Source organism: Chanodichthys erythropterus, chromosome 14 (genome assembly GCF_024489055.1).
Source record: "Chanodichthys erythropterus isolate Z2021 chromosome 14, ASM2448905v1, whole genome shotgun sequence".
Classification (NCBI taxonomy): Eukaryota; Metazoa; Chordata; class Actinopteri; order Cypriniformes; family Xenocyprididae; genus Chanodichthys; species Chanodichthys erythropterus.
In genome coordinates this window covers 26,832,649-26,856,706 of record NC_090234.1, presented here as the reverse complement: position 1 = coordinate 26,856,706, position 24,058 = coordinate 26,832,649, and the positions used below count along the sequence as shown (strand labels likewise).

The 24,058-nt window shown below is 36.5% G+C and overlaps 1 protein-coding gene across 1 annotated transcript in view; it reads left to right on the top strand.

Annotated features, from left to right (window-relative positions):
• Window positions 1–640: 640 nt before the first annotated feature.
• Window positions 641–24,058, top strand: part of htr2aa (5-hydroxytryptamine (serotonin) receptor 2A, genome duplicate a) — a 35,532-nt gene continuing 12,114 nt past the window's right edge. The window contains exons 1-2 of the mRNA XM_067410091.1: window positions 641–1,109; window positions 14,104–14,304. Of these exons, the coding sequence (XP_067266192.1) occupies window positions 641–1,109; window positions 14,104–14,304 (670 nt within the window). The remainder of the gene's footprint in view (window positions 1,110–14,103; window positions 14,305–24,058) is intronic.

Below are 24,058 nucleotides of genomic sequence, written 5' to 3'. Positions count from 1 at the left end.
CTTTGGGCCTCAAGAAAGTGGAGTGTGTATTTGTGTCGCCTGTCATGTTCAATAAGCTCCCTGATTCATCTTGATAGTTGCAGACGCAGGTGCAGAAGAAAGAGGGAACACCTGAGAAACTTTCACTAAACCCCTGACTCACACTTCTCTCTCTCTCTCTCTCTCTCTCTCTCTCTCTCCCCCTCTCACAGCACAGCTGGATTGAACAGAATGATCACTGACTTGAGGAGGACCAGACTCTCCTAGCTCACACACAGCCAGAGAGAGCAGAGAGAGGGAGCGAGAGAGAGCGTGCGCTCAACTAGCAGGTCATCCAGCTCATAAAATCTGTTGTGTTCTGACAACGAGAACAGAGAGCAGCAAGAAGATTTAATTTAACAGGCACAACACACTGCGCGTTCTGAAATGCACGGATTATGGAAACCACATTTTATCAATACACCATACATTTCCAGTGTTCAGGCTTTTTGGTGACAGTAAAAGAGTAGCAAGAAGACTTCAGGAGTGTTTTCAAAAAGGGAAAGAATGAAGCAAACCTCTGGACTCGTGGCTGTATGAAAGATGCCATGAAGAAAAGAAGGATACATCACCTCTGACTGAACTTGTTTTTGACAATCTATCATTGTTAATAAGGGACAATATGAACTTGCATGCCAACATTTCAAAACCTGTATCTAAAAGCATCTTCACCTCTTCGAACCTGATGCCCTTTGACCCTGACACCTGGACATCAAGCCCAGACATCATGCTGGGTAATGTGGTTCGTAACAGTTCGTTTGGCTGTAACAGAAGTTGGGCTGATATAGAAGCATCTGTCTTCCCCAATCTATCCATGAGCGGCACTTCCAGTGAAAGGAAAGAACAACTGTCATGGCAAAGATGCAACGGCGAGATGAGTAAAGAGGAGTTAGTTCGGAAAAACTGGGCTGCGCTGCTGATTTTGATTGCGGTCATTGTTACGGTTACCGGGAACATTTTAGTAATCATGGCTGTCAATCTGGAACGAAAACTGCAAAATGCCACCAATTACTTTCTCATGTCACTGGCAGTGGCAGATATGCTTCTGGGACTTCTGGTCATGCCTGTCTCCATGGTGACCATTGTGTATGGTGAGTCTGCTTCAATTTTGACAGTGGCAAATGGCAATAGGTGTGTATTGTAGTGATGTAAGCTTTCATTTACACAATGTTGAATTTTCTTGTGCGATTCTGTGTAACAGTAATGTGTGGTATGCTAGTAATGTCAGAAACCATGGTGGGTATATCTATCAGGTTTTAGTAGTTTTCAGCTGATGATTTGAAACCATATAAAGAGTTATTGCCATATGAGTTTCCACTGGAAAAGTTGGAAGTGCAATTGCAACTGATTTTATTAGGGGGCAGAAAATTTTCCCACCACATACTTCGGGATTTTCCCACTTCCTACTTGAAAATAATCACTGGAACGGTGCTCGAAGTCGGACATGGATTAGATTGATCAACCATGACCTCAGGGAGAAGCATCATTTGATGTGTCAAAGATGGTGGCGACTGTCGAGCATGTCGCGGCGTTATGTTTATAATGTTTTATGTAGATTTTTCTCTATTTTCTTTGCTATTTTTAAAGTGTAAGCAACGAGCATTTCGTGTTCATGACTTTTTTTTTGCCAAAATTGGCATAAAAACACAATGTTCTCGTTGAGTTGTGGCACCATCTTGTGGTGTATTTGGGTGCTCCCCTTCCAACAAAAACATGATTGGAGCGGTGAAGGTGTGATTTCTAGGGATGTGCAAGACAAGTCAACTAAATGGTATGACGTCGGAAATACTAGTCGATTACATTTAAAATGTTTTTTTTTTAAACATTTATATTTTTACAAAGGCTACATTCAAATTATGTTAATGACATGTTAATGTTATGTTTTTAAAATAATACATTATTTTGAAAATTGGATATCTGGTGCGGAAAACAACGTAATTTAATTTCAATTCAATCCTTGTATGCGTTTTCATTGACAGCGGCCTCGGAGAAATATTCACTCGAAAAATGAGGTGTGGGAGTATTTTGGTTCGAAAAAACTAAATATTGTAGTGGCTAATGTTAATGAAGTGAATGCTTATGTTTTTTTACAACATTGATCATAATGCAAGGCAAGCACATTTCATATATGTTTTTCAGCACCATTCAGTATAGGATTTTACTGTTTGATACACATTGGGATCACATATACACATGTTTTTTTTTTTTTTTGTCTTCTGAGGGTTTGTTTACTTTTAGACTAGTCAACTAGTTGGTTACATAATTTCTGTATAAAATGTCAGTAAAATTAGTATTAGCACGTGACAAATCTAAATCAATCACATCCCCATTTTAAACTTGTGATTGAATGTTTGTGTAAAGTAAGGTATATGGTGTAACAGCACACAGTTTGAAATGACTTTGACTGCAATATACAGTATTTGTGTTATTTAATGGTAATTTTCTAATCTAGTACTACTATTTTGACTCCAAGTTTAAGGTATTTTAAATAACAGAAGGGTTTTGATTGACTGGTTGCTTTCATTGCTGATATTTCTTTTTTTTCTTTTTTTTAAAAATATATTTAATATGTTTATGTATCATTTCCACATTGTGTTGTTAATTTCGATTCATTATCTGTCGTGTTTTATGAGGGAAATGTTAATGTCTGTGTAATTTGTTATTTGTCTACTTAAAGTGGATGTGTTAATTGATCATTAGTGGCCTTTTGTACACTGATGAGGGTATTTTCATGCAAAGGAATTGCTGGATGAAATTGTAGATTATTTTAATTGCTTCCATATTTTATAATGAGTCCAATCATATGAAAAATGCATGGTTAGCACACAAGCTTTTATATTCCTCTATGATGGAGTTTACTATTCGAGTGGGAAAAAGAAATCTGTTTTTATAATGGAGCTTGACAGTGAAATGTCATTGTCATGCTGCATTTCAGGCTGTTATCAGTGTTCCGAGGCAGCGGCTTTGAAGAACTCTGGGACAGAAAGGTTCAAATCGTGTAAGAGTGTGCATGAGAGAAACATGCCACCCTCTTCACCGTTGCCATCTTTCTCTGTCTCTTCTGCTCATCTGTCCCCTCTGTATATGCTGTGGGAAGTATTAGTGCTATTAGTCAGACTGTGGATGTGAATAAATGTCATGTCGTGGTTTTAGGACAGAGTCACATGTTACAGCCCAAACCTTGTTAACATTTCAAGGTGTGTGTGTGTGCTGCTTAGTAAATGTGTCTGTTAAACGGTCAAACAAAAGAACCCATTAAAGGTGATGATGTGGAGGGAGAATTTTGAGAGAAAGTCTAATTATTTTCTGGACTGATGCTATTCAAATCCACTGGATGCTTGAGAGTTTCAGGACTTCACCTGTACTTTTATGAAGCAATTTGTCTTTGTCTCCTGGCTGGCTGTCTGTTTTGGTTTTTTGTTTAGGAAAAAATGACAATATTGTTGGCCAAACATTTTTATTCACCTTTATTTTTCCTGTTAATTGGCTTGATTAAACTCTTTGTCCTTGTGTTTGACGGTTGAGTCACGTTCTGTCTGTTCCATTCTCTTTTTGTTTCTTTTTTTTTTGTCTCGCAGTCTCACATGAATGCATGTTCATACACAAACACAGATTTTCCAGAGAATGTTTCTGTGTGAATTATAGCTTCTATGTTTTTTTTTTTTTTCCAAAGCAGAACATTTGGACTGTGAGTCTGTGGGATTACTTTTAATAAAATATTTAATGAATATTGTATTTAGAGAAAAAATCATGTTTTAAGTACTAAGCATGTAACTCACCACAGTAGGGATGCACTGATATTACAATTCTACCAATAAATGATAATTATTTTCATATTAATATTATTATAATATATTTTCATATTTATTTTATTTGAATTTAAATTCAATTGTAAAATTCTCAGATTAAAATTCTATACTGTTTTGTCTAAAATTAAAAATAAAAACTAAATCCGGTAAGTGAATTTAGTTTTCACATTATAATGTACAATATGAAAAATATTCATTTTATGATTTGCTAAAGATTACATTGTTATTAAATTATTAGTGTTTTTACAGCCAAGTTAATCTAAAATGTAAAAGTAAGGGAAATGAGCTGTACAAATAAATATACAATATTGATTGATATAATAAATTCAGAAATGTAATATAAGTTTGTGTAACTGACATGGTACTGTTATATTGTGCATCACTATATTACAGTGTTATTGTAGTAGAACTATTTATTCACTATTATAATATACACTGCTCGGCCAAAAAAAAAAAAAGTTGCCTTAAATTGGCAATACTTAAAATGATCATATCATTATTGGAGTGATTATTATGTTTCTAGCATGTTATATGTTTGGCTTCAGTTCTTCTAACCCTAATTGATGGAGTGTGTAGCTTTTCATTTCTTAAACAACCCTGTAGGAAGACACATCATGGCCATATTCCATGATGACAATGTCAAGATTTATCCGGCTCAAATTGTGAAAGAATGGTTGAGAGGGAGCATGAAGAATCATTTTCACACATGAATTTGCACCTCTGCGTCCAGACATTAAATTCATTATAAGTCTTTGGGATGTGCTGGAGTAGACTTTACAGAGTGCTTGACTCTTGCATTCGTCAATACAAGATCTTGACCGAACATTGACGAACCTCTTCATGGAAATAAATGTTGTGATGTTATTTTCATAAAAGCAATCACCTAGATTAGAACACCTCAGCAACCGCATTACAATGCCCCGAAACCAAACACAACTGTTTGGCAAAGCAGTTTTGCACAGCAAGTGTCAATTTCTTCAGAAAATGCAAAAATTGCCTTGTTCAGAATAAGCTGTTTGATCAGATGATAATTAGTGTGTTTTTGAATTGATAATGGCTGGATTCAATAGGCAGCTGCTCTGTATTGTTTCAGCACTGGCCACATGCAGCCACAGAGGAAGAAAGCTAATCACTATAATACTGTGCGCTGCTCCCCCCACTTCAAGACTTCAGAGCAGTGTATTTTAACAAATTTAAACAAACATTCAACAAAGTAACATTGAGAGAGACTTGAATAAGGGTATTTCCTGATGGACAAATGTCTTTCATTAGAGAAGTGACCTGGTGGATAGTGTTCATGCTCCAGCACGGTTGGGGGCAATGAGTTTGAATCTAGCTTGTGTCATTTTATATCTATTATCTATCCACCCTATTCAGTTTCCTAGCAATTCTTTTTTATATGCAAAAAAGCCATAAAAAATAATGAAAAAGGGGTTATAACAGTAAAGGTAGGGGGACAAATTGTGCCTGCTGATAGTGCCGTTTTATTAAGTAAATATGCAAATCCATAACAGCATAAATGCCCCCACAAAATTAGTCCTGTGCACAATTTGCACACCATGTTTCTTCATCTTGAGGACTGTAAAGCATCTTTCCACCACTGCAAACCCACCACCTGAATTGGCTCTTTGTTTGATCGGTTATAATGCTCTATCCTCATTATTTGATCATAATTTGTATACAAACATCTCTCTTAAATTAAACTACATTTATCGCTTGTTTTCCATAGTACATTAATAGCGGCTGTCTGTAATTTGCTGATTGTAATTTCACATCATTTTTATAAGCCGTAGTGTTCTCCACCTTCACATTATCATTTGAGGAAATGTCTTATTAGAACTAGTGATGAGGCTTAGTGTAACACCACCGAATCACTTGTAAACACTGACTGATTCCACTGGTCTTAGAGAAGAGCAGAGAGGCTGAAGTGCTTTCAGAAGAGATGACAGAGAGAGTGATAAATTGACACAAAGGACAGAGATCTTTTAAAAAAAGTCCTCAAGAGAGGGATCACATCTGAAGCGGCAGGGGTGATAAAATCAGAGAGGAACTCCCATTGAGTCTCAGCAATGCGCTGACGTACTGGAGTCGTGACAAAGCATGCTCTGAGTAATCCAAAGGTAATCAGAGCTGTTTTATAAATAGCAGCGCGTGTTTCTAACCCATTATTTGAACAGGTAAGAATAGCTATTTGTGTATGTGTGAATCAGGACCATTATTTTTAGGATGCAATGGAGCCAGTGCCTCCTCAAAAAAAGAAAAGATAAAAAAGCTGTAAATTTGAATAATGGTCCTAAAAGAGGGTGGCTATTAATGTCTAAAAACAGTTAGTGATAAAATAAACAAAATATGCTACCTATTATTGTAGTTTTTTAAGCAAGTAAAAAAAGTTAACGCATAAACTCGATGTGTCTAATGAATGTTAATTAAGTGAATGAAGCAATTAGCTGTTACATTTCACGTGTTATAGTGAGAGTACCATGGGTAATGAGAATTAAAGGATTAGTCCACTTCAGAATTAAAATTTCCTGCAAATTTATTCACCCCCATGACCATCCAAGATGTTTTTGTCTTTCTTTCTTTAGTTAAAAATAAATTAAGGTTTTTGAGGAAAACATTCCAGGATTTTTCTCAATATAGTGGACTTCACTGGGTTTCAACGGGATGAAATTGCAGTTTCAGTGCAGCTTCAAAGAGCTCTACACGATCCCAGCCAAGGAATGCGGGTCTTGTCTAGTGAAACAATTGGTCATTTTCTAAAAAAAATTAAAATTATATACATTTTAACCACAAATGCTCGTCTTGCACTGCTTTGCGATGCACCAAGCATTACGTAATTGGAAAAGTCACATGTGACGTAGGTGGAAGTATGGATCCCATGTCTACAAAGCGAAATTGCAAAGATTAAATGGCCTTTAAAAAAAATGTAAAATAGCTATGTCAGATGATTTTGAAGCTGGTGGAGAAATTGAGATGGAGTTTTTTCACCCTACCTTTCCAATGTGATGCGTGGTGCATCGCGGAGCAGTGCAAGAGGAGCATTTGTGGTTAAAAAGTATACATATATTTTATTTTATTTTTTTCAGAAAATGACTGATTGTTTTGCTAGATGAGACCCTTATTCCTCGGCTGGGATCCTTTGAAGCTGTGCTGAAACTGTAATTTTGACCTTCAACCTGTTGAACCCCAGTGAAGTGTACAATATGGAGAAAAATCCTGGAATGTTTTCCACTAAAACCTCAATTTCTTTTTTTTTAAATGAAGAAAGAAAGACATAAACATCTTGGATGACATGGGGGTGAGTTAATTATCAGGAAATTTTAATTCTGAACTAAGCTAATCCTTTAATATGATGAAGACACCAGTGTCTTCATTGTTCCTGTTTGTTTTTCCAAAGAGTGACAGTTAGGAAAGCCACAATAAATGGGATCAGAAAACACAGAGACACTAATTTCCCAATGATTCTCTAAACCTCTAAATCTCCCAAACGGCTCCACATCAGAGCTCCAGCATTTTTTCCACCCGCCACGTCATGTCACCATGACGATAAGAGTGTTTCCAGAACAACACTCAAAGCTCAATAGCTGCCGATAATGCAACATTGATGGTTCTCTGGCACAGGTGGTCTCTAGGTTGCCACGGCGCTCACGACTAAAAAGAGAGGAGTGACTTAATGAGCAGCATGAAGGGCTAATGACGAGCATCTGCGTAGACTGAAATATATTGTTCATTTCATTCTCATTAGGGCCTTGGCCACTTCAAGCACATGACACCTGTGCCACATCAGTAATGGCTGCTTAACTATTCTCTATTAATCATACATCTGCATTGTATAGGGTGGGTTGTAATATCTTTTTGGATGGTTATAAAGGGTATGCACGTTACGTCACCGTCGACCATTAGGCCTGCGGTCACGCACGCTGAGTGGCAAAAGACTGAGCAGTAGCATTGGTTTTCAGCGTGAATGTCGCGAAAAACACACAAAACACATTCAAAACGGGAAAGAGCTTTACGGCTGACTGTACAAATAGATTTGACACAAACCCTGAGGTATATATTTAAAAACTAAAGCAACAGAAAAAGAAGCAAATGGATCACTGCAATTCACAGAAACAGCTAGACTCCAGCAGAGAAACATGGATTTGCAGTTATCATTTTGTGTCGAACTGTTGGATTTTGAGGTAAAATTATACCTTATATATTGTATTGTTATATATTATGTTGACGACTCATCAATTAAATATTTTCCATCTTATATTATGCATAATTGGGTGTTTTTAAATAAACAACACTGTCAAAAACTATACTATAAAAGTTTTAGGGCTGGACAATATGACGATATAACATTGATATAAGTGATTAAGCAGATTTAAACCTACCGATATTGTATATAAAATATTCACAGGCAGATTTGCTTTATGTATTTCCCCGGCGTCAAATCAGGCACATATAAATGTCAGGAAACACGACTCCTGGCTGCATGTCAATATCCATGGATTAGGTTTATTTGACAAGTTGTAAGAAACACTTTCGAGTCTTTAGTTTTACTCGCGTTTTCGCAGTTTCTTCTATTAATCCAGTTACGCAGCTGGTTCTTTTGCCACTCAGTCTAGCTGAGGGAGCGCGTTTTCGGCGGGAAAGTTATCACTTTCCTAAACGTGAGCTGCGAAATTTTTACATTTCCACTATTTCAATTCAAAACAAATTCCTGTGTCTTATAACCACACCGCGCTCTGTTTAATCAGGTGCTGACTGTGCGGGAATAGCACTGCACACTGTGGATTCAAATTAGGTCATTCTTTTCAGCACAAGCACAACTCCGTTCTACGTAAATTAGGATTATAAATTGCGCTTTATTAAAAATAACTCAGCGCTGTTTGCCTGCTGCAATTATCCTTGCTAAAGTAAAAGAGATGTACGTTTTCTGTTTATCGTGAGAGCAGTTATTCATCAAATGATGGAGAACAGCATAGGCTACTGTATATCCAGATGTGTGGTAGAGTCGAGCACAATTAAAGATGTTAAAGAAAAGTGAATAATAGTGCCACTAAACCAATGCAAACAGCATGTGCAAGTCATTCTTCATGTATTTATCCCTAAATGATTGTAGAGTTGAAAATCAACAAAGACATTTGCTTTCCTGTTCCAACCCTCTCTTCCTTAAATTGATAGTTCACCCAAAAATTCAAGTTGTTCCAAACCTGTATGAATTTCTTTCTTCTACTGAACACAAAAGAAGATATTTGGAAGAAAGACCACCACACGCCCACCGCGAGATCTGTTTGGTTATTGACATTCTTCCAAATAGCCTATGTTCCTTTGTGTTCAGCAGAACAAAGAAATTCATACAGGTTTTGGAACTGAGTAAATGATGACAGAATATTCATTTTTAGGTGAACTATCCCTTTAACAAAAGAGCCATTTGTGATTCTCAAAGGCACAGTGGTGTTGATAATGATCAAGGCCTAAAAGCCAAGATGAGTAAAGAGGCTCTGCTAATTGTCAAATCTTTTGTACTGTGCTGTTACCTTAAGATATAATCTGATGATTTGCTTCAGCAAATGGGTTTTTATCTTATATTTACTTTTTAAACACTATTAGGTAGGATGTAGTGTAGGTGGGATGTTTTTCAAATGTGATAGAGCATTAGCACAACTCTCTCGATAATTCTTTTCCAAACTATTGTCATACATACAATATAATGTAGCAATTATGTAAACAATGTAAAAATGTTGTCTTGTAATCTGTTTCGTTCAAAAAACACAAATTGGCACTTAATAGACATTTCACTATGAGTGCCACATAACCTGCAAGATGTAATTTTTTTAGAAATGTTTTTCCAAAGATTTTCCAAAATGTATTGTGCATCCTATCACATTACGACAATGCAAGTTTGAATATGTGCAAGTACAAATTAGATTTTGAATTAAGAAGACTAGTCTAATATCTATATGGGCTATTTTTCTGAAACTTTTATGATTTTTTTTTTTTTTTTTTTTTTGAAAGTTCCTGTTCACTGCATGATTTGCGGAAAAAAGGCATTAACATTCTTCAAAACATTCATCCATTCATACAGGTTTAAAATGATGATGATTATGGAAGAATTTTCATTTTTCTGTGAACTCATCATATTTCGAGTTGTTTTCAGTACAAACAGGTATAGAGGAAGAGAGAGAGGTGTGTGTGGGCAAGGAGGGGGTGATTAATTAGTCTGATAGATTCAGGGCTGCTTAACGAGGCAGAGGATGAGTTCAGGAAGGGTCAGGGAAAGCGGGGTGAGCCAGCGGTATTGTAATTATCCATCTACCTACACAAACACACATGCAGACATACTCCTCGTGACATTACAGTGATTTTCCTTCTTGCCTTAGGCAAATATCATGGACTTTTTTTCTTTTCTTTTTCAACATGGTGACAGAGTGATGCACATAATCGTGCCCTCAGTGGTCATTTCTTCGGCATCCAGCTCAAATCTGTACTTACATGAAATGCATTTCAAAATGTGGGTCTCTAGAGTCAAGTCTTTGCTAAGATTCGTCACTCAGCTTGTTGAAATCTTGTGCTGATGGTCAAAAGGCAAAGCTTTTAAGGTGGCGGTGTTGTTCGCCTGTGTGTGTATTCATTGTTAATGTTGTTAGGCTGTATGGTTAAATTTGTCAGAGAGGCTATATGGTGTGCTATTTGTATATAATTTGTCATAAATATAACCTAAACCTAACCCTATCAGAAAATGTCCTGCATTTTTACAATTCAAAATATGATTTACTCACCTATATGCATTTCTTTCTTCTGCTGAGCTCAAAAGAAGATATTTTGAAGGATGTTGATAACCAAATAGTTTCAGTATTAGTTTCCCATTGTATTTTTTGTCCATACAATGTTAATCCAACAAAACCAAAACAGTTTAGTTACCAAAATTCTTCAAACATGTTCATAACAACATGAGGGTGAGTAAATAATGACAGAATTTTCATTTGTGGGTGAACTATCCCTTGAATTTACTGTATTTTAAAACATTTTTACAAATGACGACGTCCCAAAAAGAAGGTTTTGCCAGATTTAGCTCACTTCTGGGTACAGATTTTGTTAAGTTGGTACACACACACAATCATTCACACTCACTGCTTTCTAAGGTGTCCTTCAGCCAAATCAGGCTATTATCCTGCATGGCCCGATAACATTTGGCTTTCATCTGAGCAAAGGCACAAACACTCAATGGATTTGAGGGAATTTGTCAGGTTTTTGTTGGGACTGAGTATTAAACGCTGAATATTACCCTTGAGTAATTAGGGCATCCCCTGAGCTTGTACCGATGAGCAACTCCAATTAGACAAACTGGCTAAAGGGTTTTAAATCGAGTCTTTGCCCTTCATTGTTTCTGTTTCCTTTTCAGTCAAAAGCACAAACACAGACAGCACACACACATCCACAGCCATTTGATATTAATGGATTATTAATTAGCCTCTGGTTTTGATGCGGCATCTCTTGTTTGAGCTTTATTAAATAAAGCCACAGCTGGTAGAAGCCTCAGGGCGGAGAAAGAGATGACGTTCTTCATCTCTCATAGTCTATTCATAAGCACCTCTTATGCCTGCCAGTGATTGACCATTTATTCGTTTAGTTGTGTATTTTCCTTTTTGTGCATCTTTCAGCAAGACTTTGATTTTTATTCATGCCATGATGCATACCGCTACATCAAACAGTGTCCCCATCTTAATATTCTCTAAAAAGACCTTCATCTCTTCATATCATAAGCCCTGTTCTAAGCCCTCTCTCTATCAGCCTATGCTCTAGGCACTTTCCATGAAATGGGGTATAAAAATAAGACCTGAAACTCATTTTTCTCTTTTCAATAAATAGTCATTGAAATGAGGTGCTTAACCTTTTGAAAATGTTGATCAACAAGCTCAGAAGACTTCATTTTCTCTGATTATTGTAAAATCTGAAACTCTCTTATTGAAAATTGGGACATAAATTCAATTTAATTTTGTCTAAATACATTTTTAAGGTTTTAAGTTTTACCCAGACAGCAACGTGTAGATTACACGCGGACCCAGGGACGTGCACAGGGGGGTTGCTCAGGTTGCCCGGGCAACTGCCCATATGCCCTTCTCGACTTACGTTGCCCTTCCGAGGTGGAAAAAAATAAAAAAAAATCGTACAATGGATGCAGAATTTCACGTAGGCCTAGATAAAAAATAAAAAATCGCAAAGCCTCATTCACTTCCATATTCGGGCACCCGTCCGAAAGTGAAAGTCAGTAGGGGAAGGGCAAACTCTGTTTACTTGGCTGCAGCGCTGCACGCGACCGGCACCTGAGCTGAGCCTGCATGAGCGGCACTAGAAGGAGATTGTCGCGGTTGTCGGGTGAGACGACTTAACATTGTCGGAAAGGTGAGTAAGGTTATAATCGTTAACGAAAACGAACGAAAACTAGGAGGGAAAAAACATCGTCGTTAACTGAAATAAAAATAAAAACGAGGCATTACAAAAAAACGATAACTAACCAAAACTGTAATGTGTGTTTGGCAAAACTAACTAAAATAAAATAAAATTATAGATTAAATGTCCTTAGTTTTCATCTTTGTCAATGTCTTTCATAGAGCAAACGTTCAGCTGCATTTCATTTCCCTGCGTCTCTCACTCACGCGTCTCTCTCACATACTCGCGCGCGCACAGCCCCACCCCTCCGTGCACACCGCGCCTCCATGAGAACGAGTGTTGGAAGCAAGTTCGCGAAAGGTTGGTATCTCGTGATCTAGTGCCCTTTTTTTAGGTCAGAGCAACTGCCCCTCAAAATTCCTGTGCACGTCCCTGCGCGGACCAGATGTGGGCCGGATCCTCTATGTTGCTGTCATGGTGGTAATTAAAATATGCTAAAATTAATGTCATTTTAAATTAATAATTAAAATAGTAGTCTCTAGTTCCAGTCACATGTCTGCATCTCATGTTCATAGTAAAAGGCATCTATCTTTAGCTAGTGTGTCACCCAGACTTGTTTTTATTCCTCAATAGATAGTGAAGGCAGGAGAGCGTGGGAGCTTTTCAAAGCTGAAATAATGTTATTTACTCATGTTTATCTCCCATGCTGCTGCATGCATCAGACTGAATTTTAGCTGAAGCCCAAAAACTGATATTTTCTTCTGCAGAGAAATTCACAGAATCTGTTTTTGTGCATGACTTGAACTGTATGGAAACCACATGTTTTCAATCACTTTGAAAGAACACAGTAAACACAACACACACAGGGAAACTAATGTAATACTGTGGCTCTGCTGAGGTAACAATCCAATATCAAACCTGAGTGAGTTCTGATGAAGAGTGCTGTTTCTGAAACTCAGGTGTGTGATTGTGTACTCTTTGTTTTGGTGATTGATGCTCTTTATCTGTTTTTGCTCACAAGCTCTGTATATTTATTCACCCACATATATGACCATTCTTCCCTTCACTTCCTCTCTCTTCATGCATGCCATATTCTGCATCTCCTCCTCTTGTTATTCTCTCACCATTTCTTTCTCTATATTTTTCTACCTCATTTCCACTTCCCTTGAAAGTCTGTTTTCTTTGTGGCACTTCATTTGTGTTGGCTCTTTTGGCTTTTACTGCTATGCTTCATTTCAAACTTGTGAATGTGAAAGGGAAAGCACTAAAAATAAGAAAGTACCTGCCAATAACTGCAAATTTCTATAAATGTATTATTATTTCAACATTTCTTCCCTTCATGGTTTGTGTCTGTGGGTGTCCTGTACAAAGTGCCAGGAGTGTTAACAATGAACTTTACAGTTTCAGTCTGGTGAATGGTGGACGGTCATTTTCTGCCTGACTGCTCGCAGAGTGAGTCAACTCTATTGCACTTATTGAACTGAACTTACTCTTCAGGATGGATGGACAGACAAACAAGCTGATAGATAGACAGACAAGCTGATAGATAGATAGATAGATAGATAGATAGATAGATAGATAGATAGATAGATAGATAGATAGATAGATAGATAGATAGATAGATAGATAGACTACATTACTGTTGAAATTAATTTCTAGAGTATTGCAGAAATTAAACTGCTTTTCATCACCAACAGAAAACAGAAAAGACTGTCTTGTGCTGTTTTAAAGAGCTCATCACACTCATGCTTTCCATTGAAATCACTCACTTGAGCTAAGTGGACAAAGCCCATTAAATTATCTCACAGGTCACATTAGTATTCAACAAAGAAAAGTCAATATTGTCAGTTTTATTCCTTCAGTTTGATTTTCTGAATGTGTTTCTCCTCTTCAGATTACTCCTGGCCCCTCCCTGCATCACTCTGTCCCATGTGGATCTACTTGGATGTTCTCTTTTCCACCGCCTCCATCATGCACCTGTGCGCTATCTCCCTGGACCGTTACGTGGCCATCCGGAATCCCATCCGTCACAATCGGTCAAACTCCCGCTCCCGCGCACGGGCCAAAATCACGGCGGTTTGGACCATCTCTGCAGGTACAACATGTGGGCAAGACATGTGCTGCAGTGTGACATGAAGCTATGATTATCAAACTGTTGTGAACAGGACGTCATTCTGTCTGATGAGTCATGACTCTGATCAAATGTACATTCATGATAACAGTATTAACCACTGACTCTGCTTTCAGAATATGTGAAAAATTTCCTCTATTGCCTTGAGATTACATTGGCTTTTTAAGGATACTACTAAAAAGAGGAGTGATCCAGAGAGGGTTTTTAAATGTTAATGTGTACTTGAATTTGAATTGCTTTTTGGACTAGACTAGAGAAATCAGTGGCTAATAAACCTCCATGCCTTTTGTCATTCTCCAGAGGAAAGGCAACATTTTATTGGATGCATGAGGGGGAGAGAGAGAGAGCTGTTTGAGCACAAGTTGGATATCTGTAAATCAGAAGTAAAATTGCAGCAATATTCAGCTATATTATAGATTGGAACTGAGAGGCAATAATGAGACCTGCAGTAGGGACTGCAGCTTCATCAGTATCCTGCTGATTATGTCAATGGAGCACCACAAGGAAGAAATAATTGAGAAGGGGAAAAAATAGCATAACAGAAAGCTGATGGAAATTAGATTTTAAACAAATTCAGAAAAAAAATGGATATGGTATTAGCCTTAGCAAGATGGAGCCATCATTTTACAGATTGTAAATATACAAAAATAACATTTTCATGCTTTTTAAGCTTGCTTGGAAATTATTCTCAATAAAAATATTGTTATAAGTGATTTTTACCTTAATGTTTCTTTGATGTATTTAATCTCATGTATGCTCTTCACTAAAAGTGTTGTTGCCTTGGTAAATAAGTACACTAACTTTTGATAAAACAGTATTATTAAATCATGATATAATAATCATTTGTTTAGAACTTATTTACTTATTTACTTAGAGACCAATATTGAAAGTCATATTAAAAGTCTTGGTCTGGGACAAAAAAAAAAAAATAGCAAAAGATAATAATGAAGGCATGGAAAAAAGTTTCCAAGACAGTTTTAGTATGACCTTTATATATATATATCATTAATTATATATATATAATTAATATATATATAAACTGTTAGTTTTAATAAAAATCAACCTCTGCTGTGCCCGAAGAAATGCCCAAGCTCTGATCTTCTTCAAAACGACCTCAATCCAGCCCTGTTTTTCGATCTGCATGCAGCACAGACAGAAATGGATTATTATGAGCAGAAAATATAATAAAGTGAATGTCACAATGCCATTTGCATCACTGTAATACAAAAAGAAAAAACAAAACAGTGTAATGAAACACATTTATAATGCAAAGTAATATAACTAAAGTCAATAAAGACCTATACAGAACTATTCTAAAAATATCTGCACTAATAAAGCAGTTAAACTGTGCCGTTACACATTTGAATAGAGCTTCAGTTCCCAGAACTCCAGTCTCAAGCCTCTGCCAGTGGTCATAGAGCTGGGAGCTAGTGTTGTTTTAAAGCGAAGATGAATTTCAGATGGTAATTATGTATCGTTTTGGGATCAAAGAAGACCTACTAACATTTCAGAGATTAGGGCTCTTTGAGCATGAGACAGATGCTTTTCAAAGAACAGCATGTCTGGTTGTTAAGACAAAAAAAGTGCTTTTGTAATTATCAGTTGAGGAGGCGCATGCCACTGAGATGCGTAATTATTAATTATATGTCTTTTGTACTGGAACATTTGATCATCCATCCATCCATCCATCCATCCATCCATCATCCATCCATCCATCCATCCATCCATCCATCCATCCATCCATCCATCCATCCATCCATCCATCCATCCATCCATCCATCATCCATCCATCCATCCATCCATCCATCATCCATCCATCCATCCATCCATCCATCCATCCATCCATCCATCCATCCATCCATCCATCCATCCATCCATCCAGTATTTGTAATGCAAACAAAACAGATCAACTATCCCCCTTCCTTTCCATGTTAAATGGCTCTTAATCTGCTGTAAGGCAAGACATTACAAATAAAACCATTGTTTTTTCTGTTCTTTCAGACACATATAAGTGTTTTTATTACATTTTCTATCTGCATATGTAGATTTATGTATGATACATATCTGTTTGTTTATCTTTTGTTATGTTTTCTTGTTTTGTTACATTTACCTCTTGCACTGATCCACAAATTTCCACTTCAGTAACACGTACATATGCCAAACTTTCAGTGGGGTTGATACTTATATAATTTGGCTAACTTTTAAAAGATTTTTTGCTAAAACAAAAATGGTCTGTTGAAAGTTCTTTCTGATTTATAGAGTGATAAAAAGAGATATCCCCTCAGTAAAAACATTTAACTTTCAATATATCAACAAAATACATTTTTAACCTGGCTTTGTCCAATGTTCAGCTCATCTGCATCTTACATAACATTTTAGAAAACTTGCAATACAATTGTCTTTATGTACTGTGATTTATCATCTGTTGAAGTGTGGTGATATAATGTTAAAAGTTTTACCCCATTCACCTGTAGTGTCTTGCCTTCAAAATCAGTCAGCACATTTGAGCAAAGCACCATCATCTCCACTTAACATAAATGCTTAATTATAAATGCTGCTTTTCTAACTTTTTCCTTACTTTCATCTCTGTTTTCCAGGTAAGGATGAGAAATGTGATGTCAGAAAAGGTTGATAGTGAGCAAGATAAAGTAATCCCACTTTAAACTCACTTTTGAAAGAGAAACCTTACCGATATATAATTTTAATCTCTTCATCTTCCTCTCAGATTTTGACACTCTTATCATAGTCACCCAAGACCCGTAGTTATCCATAGACGCAGAGCCAATTCCAGATGCATCATTCAATGGCACGGGGTCCATTACCGCATCCCCCCCTTACCAGCTCTGTTTCCCCCAACAAACCCCAGAGATCAGACACGATTTGCAGAGATTTACTGTTGCCATGGAGATGTCTTATCACCATGGCAGTTTCACTGAAAGTTTGTCCTTGAGCGATACAAGCTTTCCATTTGCAAGATGCTAGCGGAAATGAGAAGTATATCATATACAACATTATACAGAACTGAACACTGATGGTCGTAAATAGTTGGTTTATTGAGGGTACGCTTCCAAACTGTTATAGGCAACAAGAGAAAAAAGTCCCATCAATTACTGTGAAATAACCCGAAGGCATGTGACAAAGATGGACATTTTCGCTGCCTAAGCATTAGCAATATATCTAAGTAAGTAGAAAAATATGAGCCTGTCCTTCAACAAGAGAGCCATCAATCACAGGGTTCCTATTGAGCCGCCCAGCACGTTTTTTACTAAATATACACCACCGGCACTCTGTTTGAAGCAGTTTAATGATTTGTAAATAAATGATGTATTAGTGCTTAAAACAATTAATGGAAAGTGTTTACACATAATTATGAGCCAAGAGCTATTTAAAGACGGTCACCTCTTTTGAAACAAAATTTGATGATGGGGGATCAAACAGAATCTGTGCTGTTAAACTGTATGTGTGTGTGTGTGGGTGTGTGTGTGAGAGAGAGAGTCTGTTTCTCCTTAAAATAAAATAATAATATCACAGAACAGTGTAGTGAATTAACTCCAAGGGAGTTAATAATTATCCATAACTCATTATGATTATTAATTATGGTCGATTATGAATATTTGAATCGGTTAATCAGATTAACTTGATGTAGCTACATTAAAATTACAATCAATAAATCAGTTCATCCTGGGAAAACAGTATTGATTATCAATTAATTCTAAGAGAATGGTATTTTTTCATGGCCACAGAAAAGTAAGTCTTTCTTAGCATTTACAGTGCTTTGTAATAAGTATTTACAGAGCAGGTAAGAAGATCTGATCATTTAGGAGGCAATTTATTGCAGACAGAGTCAGAACCAAATATGTAGTGTGTACAAGTTTTATTAACTAAATCACGAACACATAGTTAAACTAACAAACAAACACATAACAAACACGCAGGTCAGGAAGTGGAGCTATGGGAAAAAGTCAAAAACAATCTGGAAAAAGACCATCAGTTTTCTCAGTAATAAAGCACCTTTGCTAACAAAGGTGGTTCATAAATTAGTTCTAAATCACTGTCTAGTGTTCAAATGTATGATACTTGCAAAATGCCTTTACTCTGTTGAGAAGTATCAGGTCTGCAGGCTGAGAAATCCATGATGGTTTGGTCCGAAGTCGTAATCAATATCTTCTGCATTGGATGAAGAAATGTGAAACAGCTTAAGCTGTTAATTTGACTCTTGTATTAGGAAAGAGTACTTTCTCCCTTTTAGATGAGCACATGACTGGGGTGCAGGTTTAGGACTACAGACCTTGCAGACCCTCAGGCCCTGACCTGAAGCGGTCGCCCTGCAGGGTGTCAGTCCATCGAAGCAAGAGAGAGAGGGAGGAGCATTGTGCACTGGCTTTTAACCTCTGGTCAAAGTCACACTTCTTAGGGTTGACCTGACCAATGAGAAGGTTGAATTTCCGGGCGACAACATTCCTCCTGTCGGGGCTTTTACAACCGAGCATGAATAAACTGGCTGATTTGTTGAAGAAGAACTATTAAAGATTCTTGTAATACTGATGTGTTGCACAGGTATCGACATATCGTATACACAAGCATTTAAATCATCACGATACAAACCCATAGATACTAAACATGGCATAATTGAAGTTACATTAAATGTATAATAAAACATGTGAATACAAAACCCACGTAGAAGACGACGTTCTCAAGTCCTTGCACAATGTTCCCTAAAAGTTCTCTAAAGGTGATGAAAATTCAGAACCTTTACAGAACATTCAAAACGTTTCTAAAATGTCCTCTTTTGGTAATGAAAGAACTGCAGTTCAAGGGTCCTTATATGACTTTAGGGGGACTTTCCATTTTGGTTATTTTATGGTCATCAAAGGGTCATGAAACCCCAGAATACATTTTTTGAGATATGAATAGATATGTATAGGCTGCACTTCATTTAAAACACTAAAGATACTCATTAATTTTATTTATAATTTGAAATTAGTTATTTTTGCATTTTTCTGAGCGATTTCTGTCTTCCGGTTTGAAAAGCAATGTCAGAGCAACATCACAAAATCTGACGTCATCGGGTACCACCGGCAAGATCAGGAGTGCTGATTGGCTCCAGTATGGGCTGGTCGAACATGCTGACGTCAACAGTTTCTACATTCATGACTTAAAGCTCATTCAATCCAATCACTGTGCTGCAGTATGCATAAGATTCTAATTGCGATATTATGCATGAGGAAGTGTCACTTCTCTCGCCTCGGTCTCTTGTCATTCAGAGACATATCGTTGGTGCTCGTGCACCTCAGTACTACAACACAAAAATACGTTTTCCTACGACCAGAGCAAAAGTTTGGGTGCATGTGGATTGTTTTGCTGTGATCTGCCAGCACAAATGGAAAATATGTTCTCATGAGATCACATTACAGCGGAGAATTCAAATGTCACAAAAGTGCTGTTCATTCACCTCTGCCTGCGGCTCATTCACCTCTACCTGCTCTGCGTTCGGACACGCGAGCCGTATGTAGGCTATCTAAGCTAACAAAAAGGAGTTGTCAGAACGTTTTGTTAACATTCTCCTTAAGTTATGAAAACGTTATTTTGGAATATTTTCTAAACGTTCAAAACGTCCAGTTTTTTTAATGTATCGAGAATGTTTTTTCTTGGTTTATGTAAACGTTAGAGGAACATTCCAATCGATCATTTTGGAAATGTTATAAAAACGTTATTTTGTAATATTTTCGGAACGTTCAAATTAACTGTGTTTAAGAACGTTTATTCTTGGTTTATGTGAATATTAGAGGAACATTCCATTCTATCATTTTGGAAATGTTATGAAAACGTTATTTTCTGAACGTTCAAAACACCCTGCCCCACTAGAAATTTTACGTTCCCAGAACATTCTCAAAACATCCCCACTGGTGTTAAGGACGTTGTCTAGTAATGTTCCCACAACATTGAGAGACGTTCAGATAAACAGATTAACTGTGAACATCACAAAACAAGCTACTGAAGTCACAAAAAATAGTTTTGTTTAGTGTCACCATCATTGAGGATCGTACGCTGAATCATGATGTCTGTGTTAAAGTTTGAAATCTCCTCAAAACTTGTCTGTAGAATATAAGAATTAAATATAAAAACCATTAATAAAACTAACATTCAGTACATTCACAGTTTGAGACATCAGTGAATCAGAACATTACATGATGATTGAATCACCAGCACTTAACAACCCAAACAAACTAATCAGAATTTCTCTTGCATTTTTTACACAGTTAAAGCAGCCAAAGAAAAACTAATGTTAAACGTCAAGAATCAAGAGCCCATCTAAAGCAAACGCTCATCTCTATAACGGTGACTTCAAACGTTATTATTTTCTATAAACACACACGTAGAAGGCGATGTTCTCATGACATTGTGCAACTTTGCCTAAAAGTTCTCCAAAAGTGACAAAAATTCTGACATTTTACAGAACATTTGTGACATAAACGTCCTCTTTTGGTAATGAAAGTGCTGCAGTTCAAGGTTCCTTGTATGACTTTAGGGGGAAGTTCCAATTTGGGTCATTTTATGGTCACATAAGAACGTTCAAAACATTGAACTTCAAAAACATTTAGCGATTATTAATAACATCATAAAGACGTTACGGCTACGGCAATGTTGTTCTCACAACGTTTTCTCTATATAATGAGAACATTCACTAAGCACAGATTGCAATGTAAGGATGCTTTTTATAAACGTACTCAGAACGTATTATGATAACATTATGAAAACATTCAGCAATATAATAACATTAAAAGCATGTTTTCAGAATGTTATCCTAAGAACGTTTTCACTCAACATTATGAGAACATCATTCAAGTACAAATAACATGATAAAGACGTTTCAAGAACGTTGTTATGAGAACGTTCTCATTCAACATTATGAGAACATCAGTCAAGTACAAATAACGTGATAAAGACGTTACAAGAACGTTGTTATGAGAACGTTTTTGATCAACATTATGAGAACATCAGTCAAGTACAAATAACGTGATAAAGACGTTACAAGAACGTTGTTATGAGAACGTTCTCATTCAACATTGTGAGAACATCGTCAAGTACAAATAACCTGATAAAGACGTTACAAGAACGTTGTTATGAGAACGTTCTCATTCAACATTGTGAGAACATCAGTCAAGTACAAATAACGTGATAAAGACGTTACAAGAACGTTGTTATGAGAAGCGTTTTTGATCAACATTATGAGAACATCAGTCAAGTACAAATAACGTGATAAAGGCGTTACAAGAGCGTTGTTATGAGAACGCGTTTTAGCTCAACATTACGAGAACATCAGTCAAGTACAAATAACGTGATAAAGGCGTTACAAGAGCGTTGTTATGAGAGCGTTTTTGATCAACATTATGAGAACATCATTCAAGTACAAATAACATGATAAAGACGTTTCAAGAACGTTGTTATGAGAACGTTCTCATTCAACATTATGAGAACATCAGTCAAGTACAAATAACGTGATAAAGACGTTACAAGAACGTTGTTATGAGAACGTTTTTGATCAACATTATGAGAACATCAGTCAAGTACAAATAACGTGATAAAGACGTTACAAGAACGTTGTTATGAGAACGTTCTCATTCAACATTGTGAGAACATCGTCAAGTACAAATAACGTGATAAAGACGTTACAAGAACGTTGTTATGAGAACGTTCTCATTCAACATTGTGAGAACATCAGTCAAGTACAAATAACGTGATAAAGACGTTACAAGAACGTTGTTATGAGAACGTTTTTGATCAACATTATGAGAACATCAGTCAAGTACAAATAACGTGATAAAGACGTTACAAGAACGTTGTTATGAGAACGTTTTAGCTCAACATTACGAGAACATCAGTCAAGTACAAATAACGTGATAAAGACGTTACAAGAACGTTGTTATGAGAACGTTTTTGATCAACATTATGAGAACATCAGTCAAGTACAAATAACGTGATAAAGACGTTACAAGAACGTTGTTATGAGAACGTTTTAGCTCAACATTACAAGAACATCAGTCAAGTACAAATAACGTGATAAAGACGTTACAAGAACGTTGTTATGAGAACGTTCTCATTCAACATTATGAGAACATCATTCAAGTACAAATAACGTGATAAAGACGTTACAAGAACGTTGTTATGAGAACGTTTTCGCTCAACATTACGAGAACATCAGTCAAGTACAAATAACGTGATAAAGACGTTACAAGAACGTTGTTATGAGAACGTTTTTGATCAACATTATGAGAACATCAGTCAAGTACAAATAACGTGATAAAGACGTTACAAGAACGTTGTTATGAGAACGTTTTAGCTCAACATTATGAGAACATCAGTCAAGTACAAATAACGTGATAAAGACGTTACAAGAACGTTGTTATGAGAACGTTCTCATTCAACATTATGAGAACATCATTCAAGTACAAATAACGTGATAAAGACGTTACAAGAACGTTGTTATGAGAACGTTTTCGCTCAACATTACGAGAACATCAGTCAAGTACAAATAACGTGATAAAGACGTTACAAGAACGTTGTTATGAGAACGTTCTCATTCAACATTGTGAGAACATCAGTCAAGTACAAATAACGTGATAAAGACGTTACAAGAACTTTGTTATGAGAACGTTTTTGATCAACATTATGAGAACATCAGTCAAGTACAAATAACGTGATAAAGACGTTACAAGAACGTTGTTATGAGAACGTTCTCATTCAACATTGTGAGAACATCAGTCAAGTACAAATAACGTGATAAAGACGTTACAAGAACGTTGTTATGAGAACGTTCTCATTCAACATTGTGAGAACATCAGTCAAGTACAAATAACGTGATAAAGACGTTACAAGAACGTTGTTATGAGAACGTTCTCATTCAACATTGTGAGAACATCAGTCAAGTACAAATAACGTGATAAAGACGTTACAAGAACGTTGTTATGAGAACGTTCTCATTCAACATTGTGAGAACATCGTCAAGTACAAATAACGTGATAAAGACGTTACAAGAACGTTGTTATGAGAACGTTCTCATTCAACATTGTGAGAACATCAGTCAAGTACAAATAACGTGATAAAGACATTACAAGAACGTTGTTATGAGAACGTTTTTGATCAACATTATGAGAACATCAGTCAAGTACAAATAACGTAATAAAGACATTACAAGAACGTTGTTATGAGAACGTTTTCGCTCAACATTACGAGAACATCAGTCAAGTACAAATAACGTGATAAAGACGTTACAAGAACGTTGTTATGAGAACGTTCTCATTCAACATTGTGAGAACATCAGTCAAGTACAAATAACGTGATAAAGACGTTACAAGAACGTTGTTATGAGAACGTTCTCATTCAACATTGTGAGAACATCAGTCAAGTACAAATAACGTGATAAAGACGTTACAAGAACGTTGTTATGAGAACGTTTTTGATCAACATTATGAGAACATCAGTCAAGTAAAATAACGTGATAAAGACGTTTCAAGAACGTTGTTATGAGAACGTTTTCGCTCAACATTACGAGAACATCAGTCAAGTACAAATAACGTAATAAAGACATTACAAGAACGTTGTTATGAGAACGTTTTTGATCAACATTATGAGAACATCAGTCAAGTACAAATAACGTGATAAAGACGTTACAAGAACGTTGTTATGAGAACGTTCTCATTCAACATTATGAGAACAT